The sequence below is a fragment of the Mesoplodon bidens genome, assembly GCF_964165515.1.
Source record: "Mesoplodon bidens genome assembly, chromosome: 20".
Lineage (NCBI taxonomy): Eukaryota > Metazoa > Chordata > Mammalia > Artiodactyla > Ziphiidae > Mesoplodon > Mesoplodon bidens.
The window spans coordinates 16,514,744-16,541,824 of NC_138181.1; the positions used below are offsets into that span (position 1 = coordinate 16,514,744).

At 36.6% G+C, this 27,081-nt stretch overlaps 1 protein-coding gene across 7 annotated transcripts in view; it reads right to left on the reverse strand.

Moving 5' to 3' along the window:
- The window catches only part of NRG1 (neuregulin 1), a gene marked incomplete at its 5' end in the record, with an annotated part of 1,032,208 nt that overhangs the window by 122,874 nt on the left and 882,253 nt on the right, over nt 1-27,081 (reverse strand). For 5 of the 7 annotated variants that reach the window (XM_081221161.1, XM_081221159.1, XM_081221160.1 and 2 more), the window contains 2 exons: nt 15,808-15,858; nt 18,180-18,230. The exons of the other annotated variants lie outside the window; for them this stretch is intronic. In XM_081221161.1, the coding sequence (XP_081077287.1) occupies nt 15,808-15,858; nt 18,180-18,230 (102 nt within the window). The remainder of the gene's footprint in view (nt 1-15,807; nt 15,859-18,179; nt 18,231-27,081) is intronic. 7 annotated transcript variants of the gene reach the window in all.

Below are 27,081 nucleotides of genomic sequence, written 5' to 3' on the forward strand. Positions count from 1 at the left end.
TCAGTTTGTTGAGAAAAAAAAAAAAGAATCCTTTTATTCTTAACGACACTCCCATCTTGAACACATCTTTTTCAAAGATCAAATGGTCAGTGGACACTATAAGGCCAAAGGCTCTGATGTGGAAGTTGGGTTTCTCCACTGCTGTATTTCCCACCCAGTTATGCATACACATATTTTATAAAACTATTAAATATTTATGACACAGTACAAAGCCCCTCTAAAAGCATCTGTATTTAACTAAATCATGTCACTGACAGCAAGAGGCATGCACAGCAATTTAACCTAGCAGGAAAAGTACTTCTTTTACATCTCACTGCAATGCAGAGAGTTTCAACCATACGCTTATTTCTGTCCCCACATACCGTCCGTAAGAAGGGAAAGCTTAACTTAAGTGGTTCAAGGGGCTTTTAGACAGGCTTCTCAAATGAAACATAAATCTTTTGAAGTGTTTCTCAAAAATTCTTTCCTGAGGCTTTGCCAGGACTCTGTCACTAGAGGTCAGACAAATAACCCATCCTCAGGTTGTCTCCTTAACCCCGGGTTAAATACCTGGATTTAGCCCCATCTTTTCTTATATCACCACGTCCTTCCAAATGTTTGCCATAGTCTATCACTGACTGATGTCAAAGGCATCCAAAAAGTACCCATGTCCAAGTGCATCCCTCTCAGTCTTCCCTTTACCCACAAAAAGACTCCAAGTTTCGTATGGGCATATCAAAAGTTAAATTATTGTTAAACACTCATATACCTTAATACCAAAGAATCTCTTGAGACAAGTACTACTACTTAAGCATTTTTTAAGGTACCTAAGCATTTGGTGATGCAAAGGAACAGCAGAGAGAGAGCTCTGAAATGAAAAAAAAAAAAAGTGCAAGAGAAGGCAAAACATCTTAGGCATCTTAGGCTCAGAGCTAACTGTACTCGTGGAGCCAGAAGTGTTCAAAATAACCTCTGGCTGGTAAAAAAAATGTGTTGAATGGGTACAAAAATAATTATTTTAGTGATATGTATGCTGTCAAAAAATCAGGGCTAAATGCTTGAGCTGTCCAACTCAAAATGAAATATTACTGTTATTCAGCCAACATACAGCAAGTGATTAGGAAATTTGTTGCTCAGCATTTAAACAAACTTCTTTTCACACTCTGGCAGGTAAAAAACGGAAAACCTCAGGATGACCTGCTTCTCAAAAGCAGATTGCAGATTTTAAAGTCGTGGTATTTTATGTAATGAAAAGTAACTTACATTTCTAAAGCCCCACAATATATGTTAATTTATCTACACATCCATCCACCCATCCATCCAAAATAATGCTTACTAAGTGGCCGCTTTTGTCCCTGGCATTGTGCTGAGGCTTATAGATTTGGTAGCAAGAAGGTAAAAGAAGCTCCACCCCATAATGTCTCTTTTCTCTGAAGTAGCAAGTGAGGTTATCTGCTGAGAGAAGGCATGATGCAAAGTTTGAGCGCGGTAAGGTCTTAGTCACCTTGGAAAACAGATGAGAAGGTTGACTGTAAAAAACAGAAGCAGGTCAGACATCGCGGCAAGTATTAGATACACATCAGTCCTTCCTTATTTATAATTCTCACTATCAGGACCCTTACTTCTCCTCTTGAGAATTATATTTTGAAAGTGCAACCAATGGAAGAAGACTTCAAAAAAGTCATTGGAGGATATTATGCTAAGTGAAATAAGTCAGACAGATAAAGACAGATACTGTATGATATGACTTATACGTGGAATCTAAAAAATACAACAAACTAGTGACTCTAACAAAAAAGAAGCAGATTCACAGATATAGAGAACAAACTAGTGGTTACCAGTGGGAGAGGGAAGTGGGGAGGGGCAATAGAGGGGTAGGGGACTAAGAGGTACAAACTATTAGATATAAAATAAGCTACAAGGGGAATTCCCTGGTGGTCCAGTGGTTAAGACGCCACACTTTCACTGCCAGGGCTTCAATCCCTGGTCAGGGAACTAAGACCCCACAAGCCTCGTGATGCAGCCAAAAGAAAACAAAAAAAAAAGCTACAAGGATATATTGTACAACACAGGGGATGTAGCCAATATTTTATAATAATGATAAATAGAGTATAACCTTTAAAAATTGTGAATCACTATATTGTACACCTGTAACTTATATAATATTATACTTCAACTATACTTCAGTGAAAAATGAATTTTAAAAAAGTGTCACTGATAACATAAGAAATGATTTTTCTGTTGAGCTCTACAGGACCTGGACCCAAACAAGACTGAAGTGGGGCGAGAGGAGGAAGAGAAAAGAACATGAATAAATATGATAATGAGAAGGTTAAGTTCACACACATATCACAATCTCCACTTTGGACAGATTTACTTCTCAAATCAGTGTACCTTTTTCTGATGCCAGAATTTAATTTGCAACATAAGGTGATCCACTTAGTTATGCTGTGTGGCTTAACTCTGGCCACGATGAAACCAACCTATTCAAATGATGTTACCAGTAAGTCCATGAATCAAAGAACTTTAACCTACTACACACCGTGATGCCCCTCTATTGTATACTGCTTCTAATATGAACAAGATGAGGGAAGAAGACATGCCATAAACCCAGAGATCAGCAGGAAAGTTTAACTTCTCTCTTTCAAGTATTACTTGGAAGAAATTAAATCAGTATTGGGAAACATTGTGTGTTTACAGCAAGCTCAAAATTAGCCATATTAAAGTGAAAAGGGAAAGTTTGGTCTTTAATGACTCTTCTGCCATAGATTTCCCACATATTTTTAAAAATGTGTGCCTTTTCTCAGTTTTTCCAGATCCGTGCTAGGTTGATCTTATCCCTGCTGCCTTTGAGAACTTCATTCATTCATTCACTCATTGTTTCCTAAGTACCTAATATGAGCCAGGCCCTGCACAAGACTGAGAAAGAAAGAGGGAAGGAGGCTGCAGTGGTTCCTGCTTCCAAGGTGTTACATAAAGGACTTCATTTTCCTAATCCCACTCTGGCACGAATGCAAATACTGCAGAAGTGAGAGTCGATAGTCTTAGAATAGATTCCATTTGTGATTAAAAAAAAAAAAAAGAGCCCAGCAAGAAATGCTGTTTGTTGTATATGCATGTCCAGGTTTCTCAGATTTTCCTTCACTTAGGATCCAGTTACGAAAACATGTACTTCTGAGAGCGTTTTGTTTTGACGAGTGATGGAAGAAGAATGCAGAAATTCATTTCCAGAAGGGACCATGTCCAGGCAAGAGGCCTTTAGAAGTACCAGACAATTGGAGGCAGAAAAACCTAATCCATCTATTTCCATTCTCAGAAACTATCAAAACAAAACACCCATCAAAACAGACTCGGCTATAGTAGAAATCTGATGGTGGGTTGATTTTTTTTACAGTTCTTTAAAAAGTTTTTTCCTTGACTGTTTTTGGTGGGTGGACTAAAATAAAAAAAATAAAATATTAATACATTTTATTATCTTTTTGATGAAGACTTCTTATTTACTGGTGACGCCAATGCACAGTTTTAAATTTAGTTACCCAAATTTCCTGAATTATTAAGGAAACATTTTAAATGCATAGAAATTCTGACATTTCAAAATATACACATCAAAAAGAAAAAATTATATTACATACATACAGATTCAGATCTGAAGATCTGATTCAATAATTGGTTGCTTGTAGAAGCTAGTTTAATCAATAAAGAAGGTCAGTGTGATTGAAAGAAAGAAGTATTAAACATTTTGACTAACATTAGTTCTGGTAACTACCTAGGCTCTGCAAAATCACTGACGCGGCAAGACTAAAGATGACCAAATAAGCTTTACTATTAAAGTTATAAGTTATCATCCTCATAAATATATGAGCTGTTCAAATATGAATTGATGGTAATTAAAGAAACCAACGATAAAATGATCAGAATTAATATCCTTTATCAAATTAGAAACATGATTTTTCCTTTTTTCAATTAATTCTGATGAAAATATACAGAGCAATCCACTTATTCAACATCTAAATCAATTTGAAATTTTTATCCTTACAACATAATTTTAATGTTGAACACTGTCCATCTATGAATTTCCAATAATGGTATTGTATATCCAATGAAGAAAAGGATATATATTGGGGTGGAACTTTCTTATTTTATATTAACATTGAAGGTGCGTTTGAAAGAACATTGCTGAAACAGTTTTCACTTTTTAAAAATGGTGTCCCTTGTTTAAGTGCTAATATCCCTTATGCTCAAAAATAAAACATTAATTTTTAATTCTGTAAGTAACACGTGAAAGTTAAAAGTATGATGTATATTTCTTACTTTGCTCTTAACATATTAACATAGCATTTCCCCTTCTTCCTTTCCAATCCAACAAAGTGTTATACCGTCAAGATACCTGGAGCATCAGGTATTATCTTTAACCAACATCTCATCTCCTTATTGCTCTTAAGGACAAGTGTGCACACACCCAAAAAGTCAGTGAATTCTGTGCAAACTAAAAGAGGCTCTTAAAATGAAGAGCAAATTAGATCTAATTACGGGTGATGGAGTTTCGAAAGATCCTAGATTAACATTACAAGCACTTCCCATGGTAAATTAAGCATGCAGTTTAGTCAGCAAAGATCTTTTTTATATATCTTGTTTATGTCTACTATAAATATCATAAGCATTCTTTTAGCATTTAACCCAGTGATGAGTGCATCTATGATGGAGTCAGGTTCTAATTAGTGAGTAACTGCCTGCAAATATTTCCACAACTGTTCATCTCCCAACTCTTTTACCCTGACTAACAGAGACATGCTTACCAAAGTCTAAAGGTTCATGCAGTTACAGGAAACCAAATGCATTATTTATAAGGACGCACAGCCTAGAAAGTTCGGCTATGCCGCTTACCCTAGCAGTAGTAGGCTCTAAGCTATTGGCAACAGGAAGCTTGCCAGTGCATTAGAAAATGGGATTGAAGGGATTCCTGCCAAATAAAATAGCTAAGTAATAACAAACGTTAAAGAAGAGCCTTGGGGGTTGGTGGGAGTCCTGAGCTCACCCGCTGAAGCACAATTCAGATCACCAAGCTTTTGCAGTCAATGCAGAAAGAATAATACTAATTAATTCTTTGTGTCTTATCTTTCTTGAGTGCTTGCTTTTTAATTAGTTATATTGTTTTTTATTAATGTTACTATAGTATCTGTATACAAATGAGAAAATTACAACTGCTATAAAATAGGTACGGTGCACACTATCAGATTTCAAGTGCAGGTAGAATTAATTCTGTAATTTGTACTGTGCACCCTGTTTATCAATCCATAATCACTGTTTCAGTGATTCTGGACAAATCAGTATTTTTTTCCCCTTTGATTTCAAAGAAAAAGAAACCTGCCACAAAAAAAGCCATAATTTCTTATTCTTCATGTGTTCAAAACTGATATATTGCTTCAGAGATACCTGTCATGACTTTAAGTAGATTTTGAGATAGTGCCATTCAAGTTTCATTTTCTGTTTAATCGTGGTCAGCAACTTGGAATTTACACCACAGTGCAATAAAAGGCTGCCTGCTTCAAATGTTAACAGCAGCAGGGGATGAGAATGCCCTCTTGCCTGGGAGGGAAAACCCTAAAAACTGACAAAATAAGTCAATCTAAACACACACACACCACACACACACACACACACACACACACACAACTTACTGTGGGAACTGTTAAAAGCAAATAATCTTCCATATCAATCTGACATTGAAACAAAAAGCTATGGTTTTTATTCTGCATCTCAAAATTGATCTGAAAATTATCATCAAAATCAAGGATGAAGTAGTTGAGGCTACGTATCACATATTTATGCTTATTCTTTTCTTGAATAACCTGAGTTTCATACTTAATATTTAATAGTTAATGCATATACCTGTTTATGTGGAAGAGGGGAAGCTCATGGTATTCCTTCTAAATTATCCAAGTACCTAACAAATATAATTTGTTACCAAAAACTGTCTAGTTTTAATGCTTTTTATCATGGTAAATGGGCATACATATTTCTGTACCTTGCTCAGGACTTGATTCATAGAACTGATTTGGTCCAAGTGATAAAAGTAGCCAAGTGGTAAAAGTAGTTGCAATGATCACATGGCCTTAGAACGTATGATAGAGGTCACAAGAGGAACTCTCCGAAGGTTTTTCTCTCACCCTCTCCCTCTACTATCAGTGTGTATAAAGAACACAGGACATGGGGTCAGAGAAGCTGGCATGGAACTTGTTATATAGCCTTGACAAATACTGAATTGTCTGAGCCTCTCAGTTACCTCATCTATCCAATGGGACAAATAATATCTATTCTCAGATGAAAGTACCTGACACATGGTAGGTGCCCATTAAAAGACATTGTTACACTTCATTATTACTTTTTTAATGATAATAAAAGAAAAATCAACCTTATTACTGCCACGGCATTCCATTACTCCCAAACAGGTGACTCTTCAGCACCACAGGGAGAACAGCGACCAACCAGTTAATATGTAGATTTTCATATAATTTGCAATAATCCCATCTAAGGTGAAACAGTCTTATACATCACCATGTAAACAACTGTTTATCATAAAATGAAGAAACCTTCAACATATAAAATCTAGAAATAAATTTAAAGTAGAAGTGTATGGAGTGTGAAATGCTTCTCAAAATGTTAAAAGCTCTAATAAATATGATTGAAGCCAATGTGAATTTTTTCAACTTTGATTTTTAAATATTTAAATACATTTTTCATGATTGAAGGTTTAAGTGGTTTTCCTATAATTACACATATGTACAACTTTCAGAAATCATGATAATCTAACTAAAAAAAATCATCTCACTATTAATGTTCATATCCGTTTAATAAATACTTCCTGGGAACCAGCATATTGGTGTGTTATGGGCATGGAAACACAAACCAAAATTCCTTCCTTCAAGACCTTATATTCTGGTTTGGGAAGTGATGTGCATACCTGTGACAATTGTTAAGTGGCAAGTTTGTTATTTGAAGAGCTAGGAAATCACCAAGAGAGTACGGCTGGGCCTTGGAAGATGATCTAACATCTGGGTATAACAAATCATAGAGTTTGCTTTTATTCTTTGATTAGACAAAGACTTTTTTTTTTACAATTTCAGAGTATCCTTTTACTAAAATATACCCAAGTCTTCACGTCTTCTAAAAAGGTAGGAGAATATGACATTTTTAAAATTATTGAGACTATAGCTGACCCTATTCTTCGTGAAGACTCTCTCCACCAGAAGCCTCTATTAGACTTACTTCTGAATGCACTTTTTACCCAAAAGGTCACAGCCAACATTCTAGAAACTTGAAAAAAAAAAAAAAACACAACAAGCAGAAAATTTTACCATAATACTAGTTTCTGTGTGTATATATGTAGTGGATGTGATGTTTCATTTCTATTTTTGCACTAAGCTTAACAGTTTTAAATCTCAGTTCCCTTTACCTGCAATGTAAAAACATTTTTAAAGGTACGAATAAACCGCCTATGTGTGCTTGAGTCACTTATTTCCTTCCTAAAGCTTATCTTGCTTTCACACAGCTTCATTTGCACATACAAAGTAATTCTCCTGCCCCCATGATCTGTTCATTCTAAAACACACCCAGGGACTCTTTGTATGGTTTATTTTTTCACAGATAACTTGAGGAAAGTCTAAACAAAGATGTATTTCTGCTCTGGAGCATTAGAGACATGAAATTAAGAAGCTTCTACGAGGAAGGAAGAGGAAAAAATCCATCTGGGTCAACTAAAGGGAAATGTACAAACTTCGTAAAATATCTGTTATGGCCACTTAATTTTTTCTCAGACATATTCCCTTCATATCACATTTTATCATAAAGATACCCTGTCTGGCGCTTCCCTGGTGGTGCAGTGGTTGAGAGTCCGCCTGCCAATGCAGGGGACGCGGGTTCGTGTCCTGGTCGGGGAAGATCCCACATGCTGCGGAGCGGCTGGGCCCGTGAGCCATGGCCGCTGAGCCTGCGCGTCCGGAGCCTGTGCTCCGCAATCGGAGAGGCCACAACGGTGAGAGGCCTGCGTACCGCCAAAAAAAAAAAAAAAAAGATACCAGCAGGTATCCCCCTATCAGACAGAGGAAACCTACTAAGAACAAAGCTAGCAAAGCATACACACTAAGAAATCATCGTATTATATCATGTGAGCTTCTGGATCAAACTGGGCCAGTTTTATGAGCTAATATACTCCCTTTATATTTAATCTCTTTGGAGTTTAATTTCTATCACCTGCAGTAGAGAAACTCCTAATTGAATCGCCATCCATATTTCTTATTTTACTGCTTTACCATGTTGTTCCTCTACCTTATTCCTTCCTTTTGAGGGGCGAGGGGGGCCTGTTTCCTATAGCATCCAGGGTCTTTTAATAATAGATGGGCCTCTATTCCCATCTTCCTATTTCTCAGATCCCTAGAAAACTTGAAAAAAAAATGAAGGATGAAGAAATCCACCAAGTTCATCATTTATTTTGGTAAGTAAATTTATCAAAATCCTGCTGGCTCTGTTTTCCTAGATGCTTTCTTTGTATATGTCTCTCTGTCTCTAATCTCTTCAACATTTAAAAAATTTTTATATTTTGTATATATAATCCACCTCACTGCTCTATTCCTAATGATTAAAAACACTTACTGTAGTTTTAATACTTTTCTAAAAACAAGAAAAATAAAGAAGTCCTTCCCTCTCTCAGCTGATATACAAAAAGATGGAAGATGTTTTTTAATGTTAAAGGGAATATTCCAGTAAAAAGCCCCCAAAAGAATAAAATAGAGAAATAATTGCTCTAGGGCTGATAATTTTCTACTACTGAGTTTAGCTATCATACAAATAATATCTAGGATTTACAGTATTATGTGATAGGTTAAATAGTAATCAGCCTGGAATAAGGTCATGCCTCTACCCCAAACATCAACTACCACTGAGGAAGATTTCCCTGTTTGTTGAAGATCTGATGCCTATTAGCACAATGGCTCTAAGATTATTCCCACCTCTGTAAATAGCATGTTTTGAAATAGATAAATTCTCAAACTAACAAAGCCAAAGAGCAAGTCACTGAAATGATTCTAGACCGTTTTCTGCTCCTTTTATAGTATTAAACCTTTGAATTTTGTTGCTATTAATTAAGGGTTCTCCTGTCCATTTCATTACACCTTGTAGACTGTGGAGAGTATATTATTTCACTTAAAAGCTGACTGCCTTTTTTTTTTTTTAAAGAAGCCCTCTTCATTCTTTCTTTTTTTTTAAGAAGCTCAAGCTGCACGGATGGACCTAGAGATTGTTATACTGAGTGAAGTAAGTCAGGAAGAGAAAGACAAACATCATATGATATTGCTTATATGTGGAATCTAAAAAAATGGTACAAATGTACTCATCTACAAAACGGAAATAGAGTTACAGATGTAGAAAATAAACTTATGGTTACCAAGGGGTAAGGGGGGGAGGGATAAATTGGAAGATTGGGATTGACATACACACACTACTATATATAAAATAGATAACTAATAAGGACCTACTGTATAGCACTCACTACTACTCAATACTCTGTAATGGCCTGTATGGGAAAAAAAATCTAAAAAAGAGTGAATATATGTATATTTATAAACAGATTCACTTTGCTGTACACCTGAAACTAACATGACATTGTAAATCAACTATACCCCAATAAAAATTTTTAAAAATTTAAACCACTAAAAAAAAAAAAAGGAAACTCAAGCTAGTTGCATGGATCCTGTAAGACTTTGTAATTTAAAAAAAACATGATTGAAATCAGAAGATTCAGGCTTAAATTTATGTTCTACCACCTATGTATGTAGTTTTTGAATTTGGACATGTCAGAAATTTCTGAGTCTCACATTCCTCAACTGACAAATGGGATGAAATCTAGGTCACAGAATTACTGTGTGAATAAATGACTCAATATATGAAAATATACCTTGTAAAATATACAGTAGGATACAAATATCAGTTATTTATATATACATAGCACACACATATTTGTCTGGGTCAAGAGAATAATTTTGGAAAAGGTTAATTTCAACTGAATACAAAAGGTTAAGGATGATTTAGTTATAAGCTTGATCAAAAGTTTTCTCTTATCAAGCAGTGGAATGCAATGACAGATACTGAATGCCTTTAGAAAGGCAGAACTGAAGAATTATATTACAGTTGCAGGGAGTACTGTAAAGGAAAATGTAAGACACATTCACATATAAAATGAGTGAACTTAGCATGAAGGTGAGAATATGAATGACTGTGACATACAAGCCCCTACTCTTGCTCCAAGTCAGTGTATTGTCCTAAAAATCTGTAACTAACTCTCTAGGCAATCAGGAAAATGGAAGTAATACCAGTTGGGCAAGCTCCACTTAAAATTTTTCTTTTATTGCTATAGGATGCATGGCAATTTGTTTGTCATTCTCCACAAGAGACAGAGCCACCACACCCTTGAAAAGACTGTGTTTATAGAAATCTGGAAACACAATTTGCATTCAGTTAGAAGTAGCTGTCTAATGGTGACAGGATAGAGTTCATATTTTGCCACCAATAAAGATCTGAAATAGGAATGCCATTTTTCCAGCTGAAAGTCATTTAGGAAAGGTCTGGGCAGTTCTGTCTACATTTAGAATAGGTCAGTCAGTTACAGCTGAGGATGGAAGTAAGAACTGTAACTCTGAACTTCACCAGTGGACCAGCAGACCTGGTCCAATCTAATCAATACATAGCACAGCACTATTCCCAAGGGAACATGCTGTATCTGATTGTAACAAATGTCTCTGCAGACAAAAGACATTTTTTTCCTTCAGCTAGCTCTTTTAGGTGCCAAATTAAAGATTGAATTGTTCATTTCATTCAGAAATTTCAAAGAGGACTTCTTGGATAAGTTCCTTTCAAATGCAGTCTTGGCTGAGAAGATATAATATTTTGGAAAAGACAGTGATTTCTTAGCATACAACTTTCAGCACCACCATTTAGACTGAAAATCATCAACTCCTTTCCTCTTCCAACAATAGGGATATTTTCTTATGTTGTTCAAATAAAATAGTAGGACTCCCTTGATTTCCATTTTCTTCAAAGACACACACATTTTTCAGGTACTGGCTCTCTTCCCTCTATAGAGGAGACCATCTAAAGCAAGGCTGTGCTAAATGATTCACATTCATTTTCTCATATTAGGCTTCTCAATATAGTTTGAGATAAACAAGGTTATACAGACAGAAACTGAGTCTTAAGGACATTAAATAAATTGCTTAAGAATACACGGTAATTAACAGCACTAGTATTTAGACTTAAGGACATGAGTCCATCTGACGTCTGTGTTCTTTTCATTCTCCCTCACCACCTGTCACGCTTTGATGGGTAACATAAAGATTATATGGGCTATGGGCTCAGCTGGTTCAAAGCAATGCATTGACCTTAATCTGCCACACATATACCCAATCCACTTTGTATCAGAGACTACTTTTCTGCCCATTCACAGAATCTCATTCTTTTTCATATTAAAGGCTTTTTTTGTTTTGAGGCAACAAAACCTCATGCATTACGGCAGGCTAGCGTACTGCCTGGGTTTGAATCCTGCTTGTGGGACTTTAGACAAAATACATCAGTTTCATCATTTGAAAAATGGAATTCAGTTTTATGGGAACCATGAATCAGCATCCATGTAAATCACCTTGCGCAGTGCCTGGCACAAAGTGAGCCTTCAATAAAGATTTGCTATTACTACTATTATTATTTGAAACATATATTTCAATTATTTAAGACTGTTTTCCAGAAACTTCTCTTTATTTTCTTTCCTATTACTATTCATTAGACTTTCCATTTTTGTTTCTCTCATTTTTATATTAAATTGGAATGGATGGGGCTTAATTCAGTAAAGTGGTTGGTAAAACAATTGTATTTTTTACAGCATTTGACAAAATTGTCTGCAAAACGGGGTCACCAGCAGCTGGCAATTCAGACAGAAATCATTAAGGTTTGTTTGTTCTGAACAATCCATTTACTCTTTTGCTGATGCTGTGTAAAGGAGGAACAAGACAGTCCTGCTGACTGTTTTATAAATTTCAAGTTCTTTTCTGCAACCTGTCACTTACGTGTAATAGGACACTCATTTAGCAAATTATTTATATGTTTTAAGTCACAGATGCCTCATTTACAAAAGAGTAAAATAAAATAAAGGAAAATAATGCTAATCTTTCCCAGGAGATTATTATAAGAATCTTTTAAAAATATTATAAATTAACAACTCTAAAAAGAGTGAAAGTATAATGCAAATTACCAAATTCAAAAAGGAAGTAGTTAACATTTGCCTTAGAGAAGGAAGGATTAGTAACTTTGCTATTTCACCAATATTTATAAAATGCTAGGAAAAATAAATAGAAAGAGGGCAAAAATGATACAGTTGTTTGTAGATGAAACATAAATCTCTTAAAATCTCCAGTCAAGAATGATTTCTGAATCGTTACAGTGATTTTTAAAAAATTATTTAAAAAATTTTAGATTAGAAAAATATGTTTCAAAATTTCTGACTAGCATTTCATGAAATGGGAAAAACACTTACGGTTCATTAAATAGATAGAAGGTGGAGAAGTAAAAAGCCAGAAGGAAGAATACTGATTCGAAGAAAATATACTAAAATACTAGCAATAGTATTTTGGATAGGTAGGTAGGCAACTTTAATTTTCTTCTTTTCGTTTTTTTTCTACTCCAGTATGAGTTACAGAGGAGAAAAGGAGAACTTGAAGGGCTGCAGTGATCAGGGAAGGATACCACAGAAGACACCTGGCATACCAGACAGGGTTCTGAGCAGGGCCATGAACATGAACTACCACTGATAAACCCTCCCAAGATTTACCCAGAGGTGAGATGTTCTCAGAACCAGCACTGGCAGTTAAGGGGACGTTTCCCTATAAAGGTGTGCACATTTGTACCGAAAGAACTGAAAAGTAATAAGGCTCCCTCACCCTTTTTTAACACCGACCCTCAAAGCACACCAAATCATTCTAATACACAACAGGTTTGCTGAATCCAGACTACTTCAGAAAGGGTTTTCAAAATTTACTTTACAAAACACACCAATGTCAACAGTTCGAAGAATGGAGGCCACACAGGCACGATGACATTGTAATAGCACAGGTTGCTTTTCACATACGGGGATTTACACGTCCCCTTCCTGGCTGAAACACAGTGAAAAGAAACCTATTCAGGGCTGATTATTTCTGACCCGTGTGAACTTATCCAAGGCCTTTGACCCTTTTATATATGTTGAATTTTTCAGTCCAGTTTATTGCGATTGCTGGTTCCTCAAGTTGCAGCTCCCGCCTTTACTAAGCTGTGTGTCCATCACAGCTCTGTTCCAGTGCAGAATTCCCCTGAATGCAGCCTTTGGATGAGCTGAGTACCTCATGCTGCTCTCACTGTTCTCACCAAGACTAGACTTAGGATCCTGCCACTGTTGGTTTATATTTCCAAAGTACAGAGTATATTTTCACGAGATTAAAAAAATGTATTCATACTAACACAACACTGTAGAGCAACTATACTCCAATAAAATTAATAAAAAAAAACTGACCAAATCATAGAGTCTATTTAAATATCTTATTTCCATGGAAAACAGGGTAAATAAATAAACCAAAGCTTTATAAATGGAAGCAAATATTGTATTGTACCCTATACTATGAGTTGGTGGAGAAAAACGTTTTTCAAGTCTCTTGTAGTAATAATATGTGAGTGAATTTATCAAAATTGATGACACGCACACTCCATGCATGAAGTATGTCACTCTTTCAGGGACATGATTACATTTCATCTCCTGGATCACTGGTAAGGTGAGGGCATGAATCTTTCAGTGATGTACAAGGGGATGATCACTTATTTCCTGCATTTTTCTTCCTCTTCCAGTTACGATTTGGCACAGGAATGATAGAAGTTGTGTCTCTTTTATTACACGTTTACTTACTTCTGGGACAAAACAAAGCTGTGCTCTTAAGTTATCACAAATAGAATTCAACCGTAGAGAAAAAATAAAAAGTATTCATTAATCAATTCAGCAGTATTTACTGAGAGCCCACCATGAGTGGGGAGTGATGTATGGTACCCTGAAATATTTTAACATAAAGGTACACAAAGCTTTCGTTCTTACTTTTAAATCTTTACCAAATATACGGAACTAATTCTGCTGAGAGTTAGAGATCAGAGTCAGATTTCAAAATTATTTCTCTCTCAACAGTAGTATTGCAGTGAACAGAAATGTAAATTGAGAGAATCATTTCAGTTCCCTAAGTATTTCTTCCATTCCCAAACTACTCAGATATGCTTAAGGATCGCCTCCATTGCCCCATTAATGATAGCAGGAAGGGTTCCAATTACAAGAGTTTCAATAACTTTCTTCAATGAATCATGCAGGGGAGAAATTATTCCCAGACAAAAGGCCAGAAAGAAAACCCTAGTATTTGCTTTTATATAATAAACACTCAAAAATAGAAAACAAAGCTCATCATGATTCCTCAATGCTGGTTAGCTAAAATCTACATAATTATACTAATCGTTTTGTAAGTAGAATTAAATAACAAATATCCAAACTCCCCAGAAGGGATTATCATTTTGAAGTATGTAATGAGTGTCCTTAGGGGAAGCCAATGTAGTCCTAGCATTTCATTTCCTGTTCATCTTACTAGATTGTTGCCATCAGTGCAGTTAAACGATGCTTTATCTAGCTAAAGTATAGCCAAAACATCATTCTTCATGCAAGAAAAAATATGTGTACCTTGTTTCGTTACAGCCTGGGTACCACCAACCCAAAGGGAATGGTTTTAGAACCAAACTGGATATTTAAACAGACTGGGAAAACTACTGAAGTTGCCAAAAGTAAATACTTTCTTTTCAAGTATTTTCTACCATGCTGATAGCCAAAGGAAATTGTTCATTAAACACACTCTCCAGGCTGGAACAGAATAATTGGGAATATCTATGTATTGAAGAGCTTATCAAACTGAGAATGAGTTTTAAATAAAGAGCTAAAATCAGGGAAAGACTGGAGTTAAAAGTTTTATTTTCAAGGCCTGATAAATTCCCCTGTTGCATATCAAAATTTAATTCTACGCTATTCACAATTTATCAGTATCAAAACTATTTTTACTAGTCCTTGCTAACTTCTTAAGTTCCCCTGACACGGCACAAAGCACCAATCAATCTAACAGTTGTAGACCTCCATAAACACAAAGCACATTTCACATTAAACACAGAAAAACTAATTTGAGATCTTGCCTAGGGACTTGCTTTCAAACATTTTCATAATTAGTCACTTGCTATAGAATTTGAATTGAGGGCATCTATGTATAGTTTCCTTACTCCATCACAGCAGACTTTATATGAGAACTGAGGTGCTTTGAAATAGTGGCCCCAAACAGCTGGGTATCATGCCTTAGGCAGTTGCTGAAGGCATCAAGACACACTTAAAAACAAAAAAAGAAAAGAAACAAAAAACAACCCACAATGTTCTCTATTGCTCACCCAGAACTAGGCCTCAGAGGCTACGTGGCTATTTTCCAATATTTGAAGACATTACATTATCCTAAAACTACTACATATGTGGTATCTTTTAATATCCATATGTATCTCAGGAGGAGGGGATATCTGGTCGACCCCAACCATAGCAGGAGGTCATTTCTATTCCAAACAGCAAATACCATCCTGTTCCCAAACTTGATACCCCATACCTCAATAAGGGCAGGGGAGAGACATAAACATAATCTCTGGAAGCAGATAATTGTCTTGGGTTAAAAACTAGTGAACAGAATATATAAATATACTTACATGAAGAAGTATTTGCTCCTTCTGTTGATACTGATATTCTAATGGGAGACTCTATAAAACATAAAAGTGGAATGAAGCTTTATTGAGTCATACCACTTGGATTCTTAAATTAGAAATTTTGCCAGGCTTGGGTATCATCTAGAAAAAGAGGCCTAGAAAATGGTGCAACAGAAAAGCTGAAAGCATCTCAAAGTCAAAGGAAGATATATGCAATATTCAAAGACCACAAAGGAACGTTTCTGTAGGCCAAACCCAAAGACTTTAGAAAGAGATGCAGAAGGGGCTGGTCCCTCTGCAAAGATACCCCCAACACACCAACTGCTGTTCCAATTTCCTAAAACCACTACTCTGAACAGATCCACACTCCAGGTGTGACAGATAATTCCTTCTCTTAGGTTGGTCTTGATTTTAAGAAACATGAAACCAAAGAGAACAATCCCCATTTTCAGAGAGAGAATGAAAGGCAACTTTCATGCCTAGAGGGGGGGAAAAAAAAAGAAGAAAAAGAAGAATGACAATATTTTCAGGCGAACGGCTCGACATAAACATCTTGGCCAAACATGGTGCTGACTAAAGTCCATGCAAGTCCACTAGAGCAATTACTTCAGGATTGAATAAAACGTGCTAAATAAATACATAATACAATCATGGGGGATGTACAGTAGCATGACTCTCTCAGGTAGCAAGGATAAAGGAAGGAAAGCCAGTACTTAAGTAAAGCAGAGCATAAAACATACCTCATGCAGAACAAAAGCATGGGACCTAAGGGTTTTTATGAGTAAGAAATAAGAACAACTCAGTATCAAAGAAGGATTCTTTGCAACCAGAAATTCAGCAACCAGAAAGTTATAAAGATTCAAGTCATATCAGAAAGTAATAGTTACAGTCACTCCAAATTCCCAAGGCGAGCACCCCATGAATTTAAAAGCTCAGGTTTGTAACAGCATCTACTGGGGTTGGATAATGAAGTCCTTACATTAAAGAAATGCCAGAGTGAAAGGTGAGGAAATTCAGAAACTCTACAAATTTTTTCTTGTTTTCTTTTTCTCTCCCTGTCTCCCTTCTCTCTCTTTTTTTCTCTTTCTATTACTCAGAAAAGTAAGATTCTCTTAAACTCCAGGGTCACTCCACCTTACAACACACATACTTACATCTTAGTAATGATAAATAAATATGCCCTCAATACGGCCAAAGAGGTCTAGGACATAGAGAAAGTTAGCTTTTATGATTTTGTACAATGGCTTTGAAGGGAAGAGGCTAAACTGGGGAAGGTAAGCTAGAAAATGGCTGTGTTAGATCACATGGCCTCCAAGAGCTTCAACAAGGTAGAGGCCATAATGAAAAAAAAAAAAATCAATGAAGCCAAAGCATTAACTATGGGGTAATGAAAAGAATACTGAGCTTGAAGTATCTGCTCTCCCACTTGCTGAGATACATGACTCAACATTTCTACTGCTTCCGTTTTCTGATCTGTAAAATGAAGAAAAATACTGCCTTGTTTCACAAATCTGTTGTGATTATCAAATGAGACGTAAAAATCTTTGTAAACTGTGAAGTATCACATGGAAAACAAGTTATCGTCAAACCTCTGAAGTGAGTCCTGAATCTAGGTCTCCAAAAACTTGTTCCCAACTAAATGTTTATTTTTAAATATTCTAAGGTTCTGTTAACTATAGAACTGCAGAGGTTAAGAAAAAGTAAGAAAAAAACCTTAAATTCACAGTAGCTGAATTACATTCACAGCTAGTGGAGAAATCAACAAATTAGGGTTAGACATGTGTTTAGTAGAGTTGGGTTTTAAGTAGCGAATATATGCTCAGGCCACAACTGCTATCAGCAAATATTATAGGCAAGTGACAAACAAACACAAACCAAAAAAATCCAAAACAAACAAACAAAAAAAGCAACAGCATTTTAAAAAGTCAGGCCTATAACTGTGTTTTTGTTCAAGTTTAGTGACCCACAACTGATCATTAAGAGCTCAAAGGTCAGAGGTCAGACACTGATACATTATCCAGGAATAAACTCTGATGGATGAATGAGGGCAGAAACAGCTAAGAGAAGCACCTAGAAAGATATAAAAACTGAAGTTACAACCCAGATGTCTCCTTTCCTGGTCTAACATCCCTAAGTTGTATCTAGGTTTCTTTTTCTCATGCATGCCTCTTGGGTCCAAGTTCAGACACACAGCAGGAACTGGACTCCTTTAAGTAAAATCCAAAAATGCAGACTGAGCTGGAGAAAAATACTGGAGCAGAAAACAAGAGCAGCTGAAACGTGGATGCAGAAGGGGTTCTGATTAGTAGAAGGAACAGCCAGCTGTGATGCCTGTCGCTCTGGTTAGTAAAACTCGACGAGCTTATTTTCCTTACCTGAAGACACATACGCTGTCTCAGTTGAGGCTGGCATGCCAGTGATGATCTCTGCAAAAAAGAAAAGGTGATAGGACATTATGATGTACAGTCAGGAGGCTGGGAGCCAGTTCCACAGCCTTCCTTCAAATAAAAAATGTGTGTAAAGGAAGAAAGTACTGCAAGGGGATGATGAAAGCCCAGGCCTCATCCATACAGAGAGCAAGAAACGCAAAAAAAAAAAAAAAAAAGACTATCCAGATAAGTAGTTCTTCTTTCTTGGGCAAAGAGCATGAGATGGGCTGTGACAGAATAATTAGGAAGAATCCCCTGCCCCCACTGGGGTCAGTGAAGAAGAATATATAGCAAACAGGCTGGGGGCTCCTCTTCAGAAAGGAAGACAGAAACAGCAGAACCAAGAAAAATCAAAGCTGGAAAGATCAAAACTGTGGTCAAAATCTTAAAATATTAGATCTTTGGAGAATTACATTTCTGTCCAAACCAAAAGCAAGTCATGCTTCTAGTTGGGATTGATGAAAACCATCAAGTTCTGGTATCAAATGCTACATAAAATTGCCAGTGGTAATCAAGATGGGTGTCTTATCATTTCAGCTACTCGGAGCAGGGCACAGAGCAAGTAGGCAGCTCCCAACTCAAGGAAATGCAGAATTAACCTGTACACTTCCGGATGCACTATTATCATGGGAATTGTGAGGGTACTGTTCAAACTTTGACTTGTTTTCTTACTGCCTTTATGAGAGAATAAAGGATGAATACATTGTCTACTTCTATATTCATCCAGTCCTTCCGAAAAGGGCTTCAGTTCGTTAGAATCTAATGTTTTCAGTGAGGCATGGGTTTATTGGAGGTAGAGATGCAATGGTGGTTATTATTCAACTTTCACTGTGTGTATGATTATTGTCAAATGATTTACTATTTATTAACCAGGACAAAAAGAGAAGTTGAATCTGTTGTGATATATATACTACGAAAGTTACTAGATCCTACTAAAATCCTAAGTATGTCATATATTACCATTTTATGTTGGAATTAATAGCCTGTTAATCATGGAGTTGGAAATGTTCATGATCAGTATAATCATCTTTAAATATAGTTATGACCACTTAGGGCTTCCATGATAGAACTAGTCTAGTAGGTAAGATGAATTAATTTAAGTGGCAATGTTTCTTCAAGCTGAGAGGCTCTAGGGATAAATGGTTTAGTGGAATTGGAAAAAAAAAATGGCATGTGAGATTCAGCAGGATGTTTAAGAATAAGCATCAAGTTAAATATGAGTGTATATAAACATCAGAAATATATCTTTAGTAAGACCAGTTTGTGTTTTTTTCTCATGCAATTTAAATATGGATGGTCCTCTCTAATGAAACATTAGGAAGACAAACCATTCAAGGTGCAAGATTATTATCAAGCCACCAGTCACCTACATCGGCTCTTACACCCACTAAAAATGGGATACAGTGAAAAGAATCAGCATGTGAGGGTGTATGATGTCCTTGGGACTTTCACAAGCAGCAGGCATTAAAGAGGATATTCTGAGTTGGTGCTATGGCATATCTGTTTCTGAAGTGGCTACAACTAGCTTTCTTCTTATGGGCTGTAGAAAATGATACGGTTTTTCTTCGGGGAAAATTTAAACAGATAGAAACATTTCTATCAAAGATTCACAGCATTTGTCTTTCTCTGTAAGTAGCTAGAAGAAGATCCAAGTTTCCAAGCAAGTACCCACATTGGGAGAGATGCTTTCTCATTCTGTTCACGGGACTCATCAATGACACAAGAGCCAGACTGAAGTAAGAAGCTCAGGGTCATAAGAACTGGGCAAAAATCCTCATCCTGGTATGAGTATCAAGACTCTTTTCACATTTATTTTATTTTATATTTTTCCGGTACATGGGCCTCTCACTGCTGTGGCCTCTCCCGTTGTGGACGTGCAGGCTCCGGACGCGCAGGCCCAGCGGCCATGGCTCACGGGCCCAGCCACTCCGCGGCATGTGGGATCTTCCCGGACCGGGGCACGAACCCATGTCCCCTGCATCGGCAGGCAGACTCTCAACCACTGCGCCACCAGGGAAGCCCTCACATTTATTTTTGACAGACTAAGTAGTCCCCTGTGACCTTCCAAAACAAAACAAAAACCCCAGAATCAGAGCTATTCTATCTTCAGCATAAAAGATCTCAGTGGGAAGAAAGGTTAACCATAACATTTCCTTGTTTCATTGAATGATACATAAAAATACCAGAACGGGAGGTTAGTACAAAAATGTATCTACATGTAGACAACTTAAAATAACCTCCCTTTCTAAAATTAGAGTTTATCCTGGAGACCTTAAAAATATCTTTAATGATTATGGTTCAAATAAAAAACTTTTGAATTATCTTGGGGGTAATACAAGCTCAGAACTTGTATACTTCTATACTAAAAGAATCTTGCTAATAAGAAAAGTTAATCTTTTTGATTAAAACCACTCAGCAAACATTTTTATGTGTTTTGGGTAGAATTCATAGATTGAGAAAACAACCTTTTGTTATAAGGGTGACTAAAAATAATTTTTTTACAATTACAGATTTAAAAAAAATTATCAAGTCCTGAAATCTCCTTGATGTTTATTTAAGCAACACATCTTTCCCCTTAGTAATCTGGTATATTAAATTTGTTAATTTATAAAGGACACCCCCTTCATTACTGCAAATTAATAGGGATTTAGATTCATCAAGAATTGAATACAGCTGAGCAAATTATGCTCAGTAGGCAAGGAAACGTATGGAACATTAGTATATTTGTAATGTTTGAGTGCTTTTTTAATAAACTGGATCTCTTCTCAAGAAAGAGTGGCAGTGTCTGAAAAATAACACCTTCTGGAAAGGAATTTTTCCAATTATTATGTATGCATGGCTTGTTTGAGATTTCATCATGAGCACAATATGCTAAACGTAACTATTTAGCAAAATACACATAAACAAATACAAGCATACATATGTCTGTGTGAATTTAAATATCCAATTGTGTGACTCTTTATTATTCTAAAATCACAGGTCATTATTGTGCCTTCAAAAATTGTGATCAAGTCATTTTTGTAATGGGCATACTTATTAGCACTGGTAAAAATGATTCTGAGCATCTGAATTCTTGCTCATAATCAGAGCTTAGTCTTAAGCAACTGTGAAATTAACAAATGGCGTAGAGGCAGGATGGATACCATGCACTGAAAAGACAGCTCTTTTCCACTCATTACTCTTCCTTATTACACTTCATGGGACTCCTACATAATGTAACATACATGGAGACTGCTATACAAACTATAAAACCTATTTTATGTGCTTCTTAGTATAACTATAGGTTGTTCACCAATATCACGGCATTTCTAACAACACTGTCAATGTGGGTTACCCACATGAGCTTATTTTTTAAAGGGCCAATTGATATATTAATCAAATTTTGTGGAAATATTTTTTTCTGCTCATGTAAAATGAAACAGCTATTTTATTGCTAGGAGCCCAATTGCTCCTGTGGGATCTTGGATCTCACTCAAATGATTTTTCTCCTGATTAAAACAAGAAAACCTAGTAGAAGATATGATTGATTAGTTGTATATTCTCCTGTATTAATCTTTTAAAAGACAGCAGTACTTAATTAATTTGAAAACCAGTTACGTCTATTATTCTCTTCCCTAATCTGCTGCCCAGGAGTTTTTATAGAGCTTCTTAGCTAAGAATTAATGACTAAATTAAGGTTTCCTCTATAAAGACCAAGCCAAATAAGATACAAATTAAAATCAACATACAGTGTATGATCTGTGTGAACATGGTGTATGTGGCCTTTTAAACTACTATATTTGAATTCATGAAAGGAATCCACCTGTAATCCATCACGTAACGATGATTGCCTATGAGATCCTGTTTTGTACGAAAACTCAATTGGACTTTGGTAGACTTACATAGTCCCAGAAGTCATTAGCAGACTGCATAGGTTTCTATCTGTCTGCTGTATGACAGGTTCTTTTTTCGGGATTAAAAGGCATTGGAAATGACCAAAAACATATAAATTTCTAAAATGCTTAACAAAACAATTAGCTATATATACATTCTTTTCTAAATGCTTGAAGATATTGGAAATATGGTCATTGTTTCACTCAAGCATATAATGATTCGAGGGGAAATTCACAGTTTTTTCGTATTATTTCATTTATACCTAGTTGTTAATCTAAGCAGATCTAAACAATGGATTTCATCGCGGGAAGTTTATAAGATTAGATGGAAGATTTTTATGATCTGTGCTAATTTTATTCTAATAGTTCTCCGGCTGTCATAATGGGACTAAAAATAGTGTCAAACAGCAAGCTCACCTTGCTAAATTTTTCTTTTTTTCCTAAGGAGAAAAGAAAACACAGTCTCCCATGCATTTTTCCTTCTAACTCCTGCCATCCCTCCTAGAATCTTGTCCTAAAGTATGAATATCTAAGTTCCAAGAAGGCACCTGTGTGAGAATTTAAGTAAATCACAAGAAATCCTTTGCAGAGAATGAAATTGGGATAATTAGCTCACAGCCACATACCAGGATCTTTCATCAAGGCAACCTATATAGAAATTATCAAACTGTAGTTATGTACTTATCGGAGAAATGAGTTAGACCACACAAAATAAACAAAATGACTAATATTTCATAGATAATATAATTAAAATCTCAAGGGGAGTACTACATAATATAATATTTTGGCAACATGTTCTTATTTTTAAGTTTTTTTTTTTCTAGGACACCCCTCCCCCATACTGGGGGTGGGGGGGTTCTTGAGAATTCTACTCTCTCAGCCCAAGTCAATGGTAAATACACATTTAAGAAGAGATGGTTTATCACCCTGATACCAAAACCAGACAAAGATGTCACAAAAAAAGAAAACTACAGGCCAATATCACTAATGAACATAGATGCAAAAATCGTCAACAAAATACTAGCGAACAGAATCCAACAGCACATCACAAGGATCATACAGCATGATCAAGTGGAGTTTATCCCAGGAATGCAAGGATTCTTCAATATATGCAAATCAATCAATGTGATACACCATATTAACAAATTGAAGGAGAAAAACCATATGATCAACTCAATAGAGGCAGAAAAAGCTTTCGACAAAATTCAACACCAATTTATGATAAAAACCCTCCAGAGGGAACTTACCTCAACATAATAAAAGCCATATATGACAAACCCACAGCCAACATCATTCTCAATGGTGAAAAACTGAAACCATTTCCACTAAGATCAGGAACAAGACAAGCTTGTCCACTCTCAACACTCTTATTCAACATAGTTTTGGAAGTTTTAGCCACAGCAATCAGAGAAGAAAAAGAAATAAAAGGAATGCACATTGGAAAAGAAGAAGTAAAACTGTCACTGTTTGCAGATGACATGATAATATACGTAGAGAATCCGAAAGATGCTACCAGAAAACTGCTAGAGCTAACCAATGAATTTGGTAAAGTAGCAGGAGACTAAATTAATGCACAGAAATCTCTTGCATTCCTATACACTAATAATGAAATATCTGAAGGAGAAATTAAGGAAACACTCCCATTAACCATTGCAACAAAAAGAATAAAATACTTAGGGATAAACCTACCTAAGGAGACAAAAAACCTGTATGCAGAAAACTATAAGATACTGATGAAAGAAATTAAAGATGATACAAACAGATGGAGAGATATATCATGTTCTTGGACTGGAAGAATCGATATTGTGAAAATGACTATACTACCCAAAGCAGTCTACAGATTCAGTGCAATCCTTATCAAACTACCAATGGCATTTTTCACAGAACTAGAACAAAAAATTTCACAATTTGTCTGGAAACACAAAAGACCCCAAATAGCCAAAGTAATCTTGAGAAAGAAAAACAGAGAGCTGGAGGAATCAGGCTCCCTGACTTCAAACTATACTACAAAGCTACAGTAATCAAGACAGTCAGCTATATACATATAGCTGACTCACTTTGTTATCTAGCAGAAACTAACACAGCATTGTAAAGCAATTATACCCCAATAAAGATGTTTGGAAAAAAAGAAAAGAAAAGAAAAGAAGAGATAGTTTGGCCGTGTGGCAGTTTATAACCAGAGTAGAGCGTTTTTCCTCTCTGAAAGCGTGTTTCTGTGCAACCTCTTCCCAGAATCTTGAGGGACAGGGATGTGACAACATGAAGGTAGTGAATTTGAGTCCCCAAGAGCTCAGGACCTAAGCTGAGACTTCTTGGATAACCAGTCTTGATCTGAATATAGCAAAGTCATAGATGACAGTAGAAGAAGATGAACATCAGAATGATTCCATATTTTCCTCTGGTGGCACTACAACTAAGCCCTTGAGGTGTAGGAAGAAAAGAGAGTCTCCCAATATACGGAATGCACCGGCCTTGTCTATCCTGGTGCCTGATGAGTACAGGCTCTGATGAGCTGCACATCTGACCCACTTCCTCTGAAAAGAGAGGGTGTTTCTAGGCAGCCACGTTTCTGGCTTCACTCTCCTGGGTGAGCCCATGGTGGGGACCTGATTAGAATACACTGATGATTTGTAAGCTCTCTGGACCCTTTGATGTGGTCTGGCATAGTCAGCTCTGCCAGTCAGATTCTTGCTATGGGGAATTTGATTTACGAACTGAGGAAACAATCACACAGTAGGAGTCAAAACTGAAAGGATGCCTTCAAAGGAGCCATGAAGAAGAATATGGCCAAATGGAATCATAAGCAGGTCAAAGTTTGGAATTATAAAGAAGCATATTTGATAGGCTTCCCTGGTGGCGCAGTGGTTGAGGGTCCGCCTGCCGATGCAGAGGACGTGGGTTCGTGCCCGGGTCCGGGAAGATCCCACATGCCGCAGAGCGGCTGGGCCCGTGAGCCATGGCCGCTCGGAGCCTGTGCTCCGCAACAGGAGAGGCCACAACAGTTAGAGGCCCGCGTACCGCAAAAAAAAAAAAAAAAAAAAAAAGGAGCATATTTGAAAGCAGGAGAGATTAGAAAATCTAAGAAACAGAAGATTCAAGAACATATCTGAGGGACATGAAGAACAGACTTGAGAGAAAAGCCATACATTCCTGGTGTTTAAACTCATAGATACACCCTGGGTACCATTTTCTGCTTGAGTCCCAGTTCTAATGGAGTTTCTAGTTCTTCCCAATGGAATCCCCCTCCCTCAATGCTTCACACCAGTTTTTCAGTTTTCGTTCTTCACAAACCAAGGAATCGACCTTAAACGTTCACAAACAGAGTCTGGTATAGAGTAAACTATACTGGACCGGGAATTAAATAATTTAAGACACATCCTAAGTCTCCATTTCTTTTTCAATACAATGAGAGGGCTGGATAAGGATGAACTAGTCCTAACATTCTAAGAAGAAAATAAAAACAACTGCCTTATACTGTAATTGACATTCTTTGTTCTCCTACTCCAGATGCTTTCAATAAGCCAATAGGAACCCAGTCCTTAAGGAATTTTAGTTGGTTGTTTAAGAATGACTTCCTTACAGTACTCCGTGAACTTCTCTTTATTCTTGTCAGGTAAAAAAGGACACCCCTACCTTCATTTCTCTACACTTTATAATTGGTCCATACTACATTCAAATTCAAGACCAATTCTTGAATGAATTAATATGGAAAAATAAGTTGGATGTCTCTCCTATGAAAGAAATGTGAAAAGCCATATTATCAAAACTTCAGCACCCTGAAATTAATTTTTAAATTCTATTAATTAATTATTTAATTCTATTTTCCTGGGACTTAACAGTATGCATAACTACACAAATCTAATCGTGTCCAAATCATAATTCAATAGCCTTTACCACGAGGACACAGATTGAACCAAACAAGCAACTGACAAACTGAGAACAAGCTATTGAACACGGTATAATAGAAAGAAAAGAATAAGCCACTGAAATTTTAAATTTGTGTTTCAAGTTGCATCCCATAAAATTCCAAGTGGGGAAAAATAACACGAGCAAAACTCTATTGCTTAACCTGTGCTGATTAAAAAGTAAAGCGATGTTATGTTTACTCATATAAATTTTAAATGGTAAATGATAAACACGACCCCTAACAATAGTAAGGGAATCCACTTTTCACTGTTGTCCTTTCTTCTCTGTGGAGGGAGGTATTTAAAATGAAAGTAATGAAGTCTGATTACACTGCAATAGGGCAGTTCATTGGGAAGTCCCCAGAAGGCTTAGGAATTAACCTGGATTTTCCCAACCCTGTTCCATATTTGTATCTCACTCCATTCTCCTTATCCTGTTAAGTCAACTGATATAAACAAATCAGTCTCCTAAGGAGTTAACCCCTAAAGTTACTTTTACTCTTCCCTCGCTGGCTTCGAAATTTTATCTTATCACTTTAAGAGATCAGGCCTTTGCAGTGGACATTCTTTCTCAGCACCTGCCTAGAAGCGGTGCGGTTAGGCTTTGTTTTATAACAGATGACAGGGCTTGTGAAGGCAGCTGTTCAGTGCCATAACTCAAAACAGCACCAAAGGTTTTGAAGCGGCGTTTTATTGTTTCAAGAGATTTAGATGCTCACTGCTAGCTCATCATCAGCTCCTATGGATGACTCCATCAAGTTGTGCAGTGTTAGGGGATCAGGAACAGACAGCCACCAGCTGTGGGGCTTTGCCCTTCCTCAGATAACTCAGAGAGGTGGTCGGAAGATAGGGGCACCTTCTGCCTCCAAGTCATTCGTTTGTTTAACAAACATCCCCTGACACTGCCCTCAGAGAAACAGAAGCTGAAGCCTATACATCGTACAAAAGGCTTTGCCTCTAAGACTCTCTTACAGGCCTAAAACAACCTGATAGGCCTAACTTTCTACTACCTAGAGCCAGATGTATATAAGAACATAAAACCTGCCAGGACTACGTCGGGATTGTATTCTG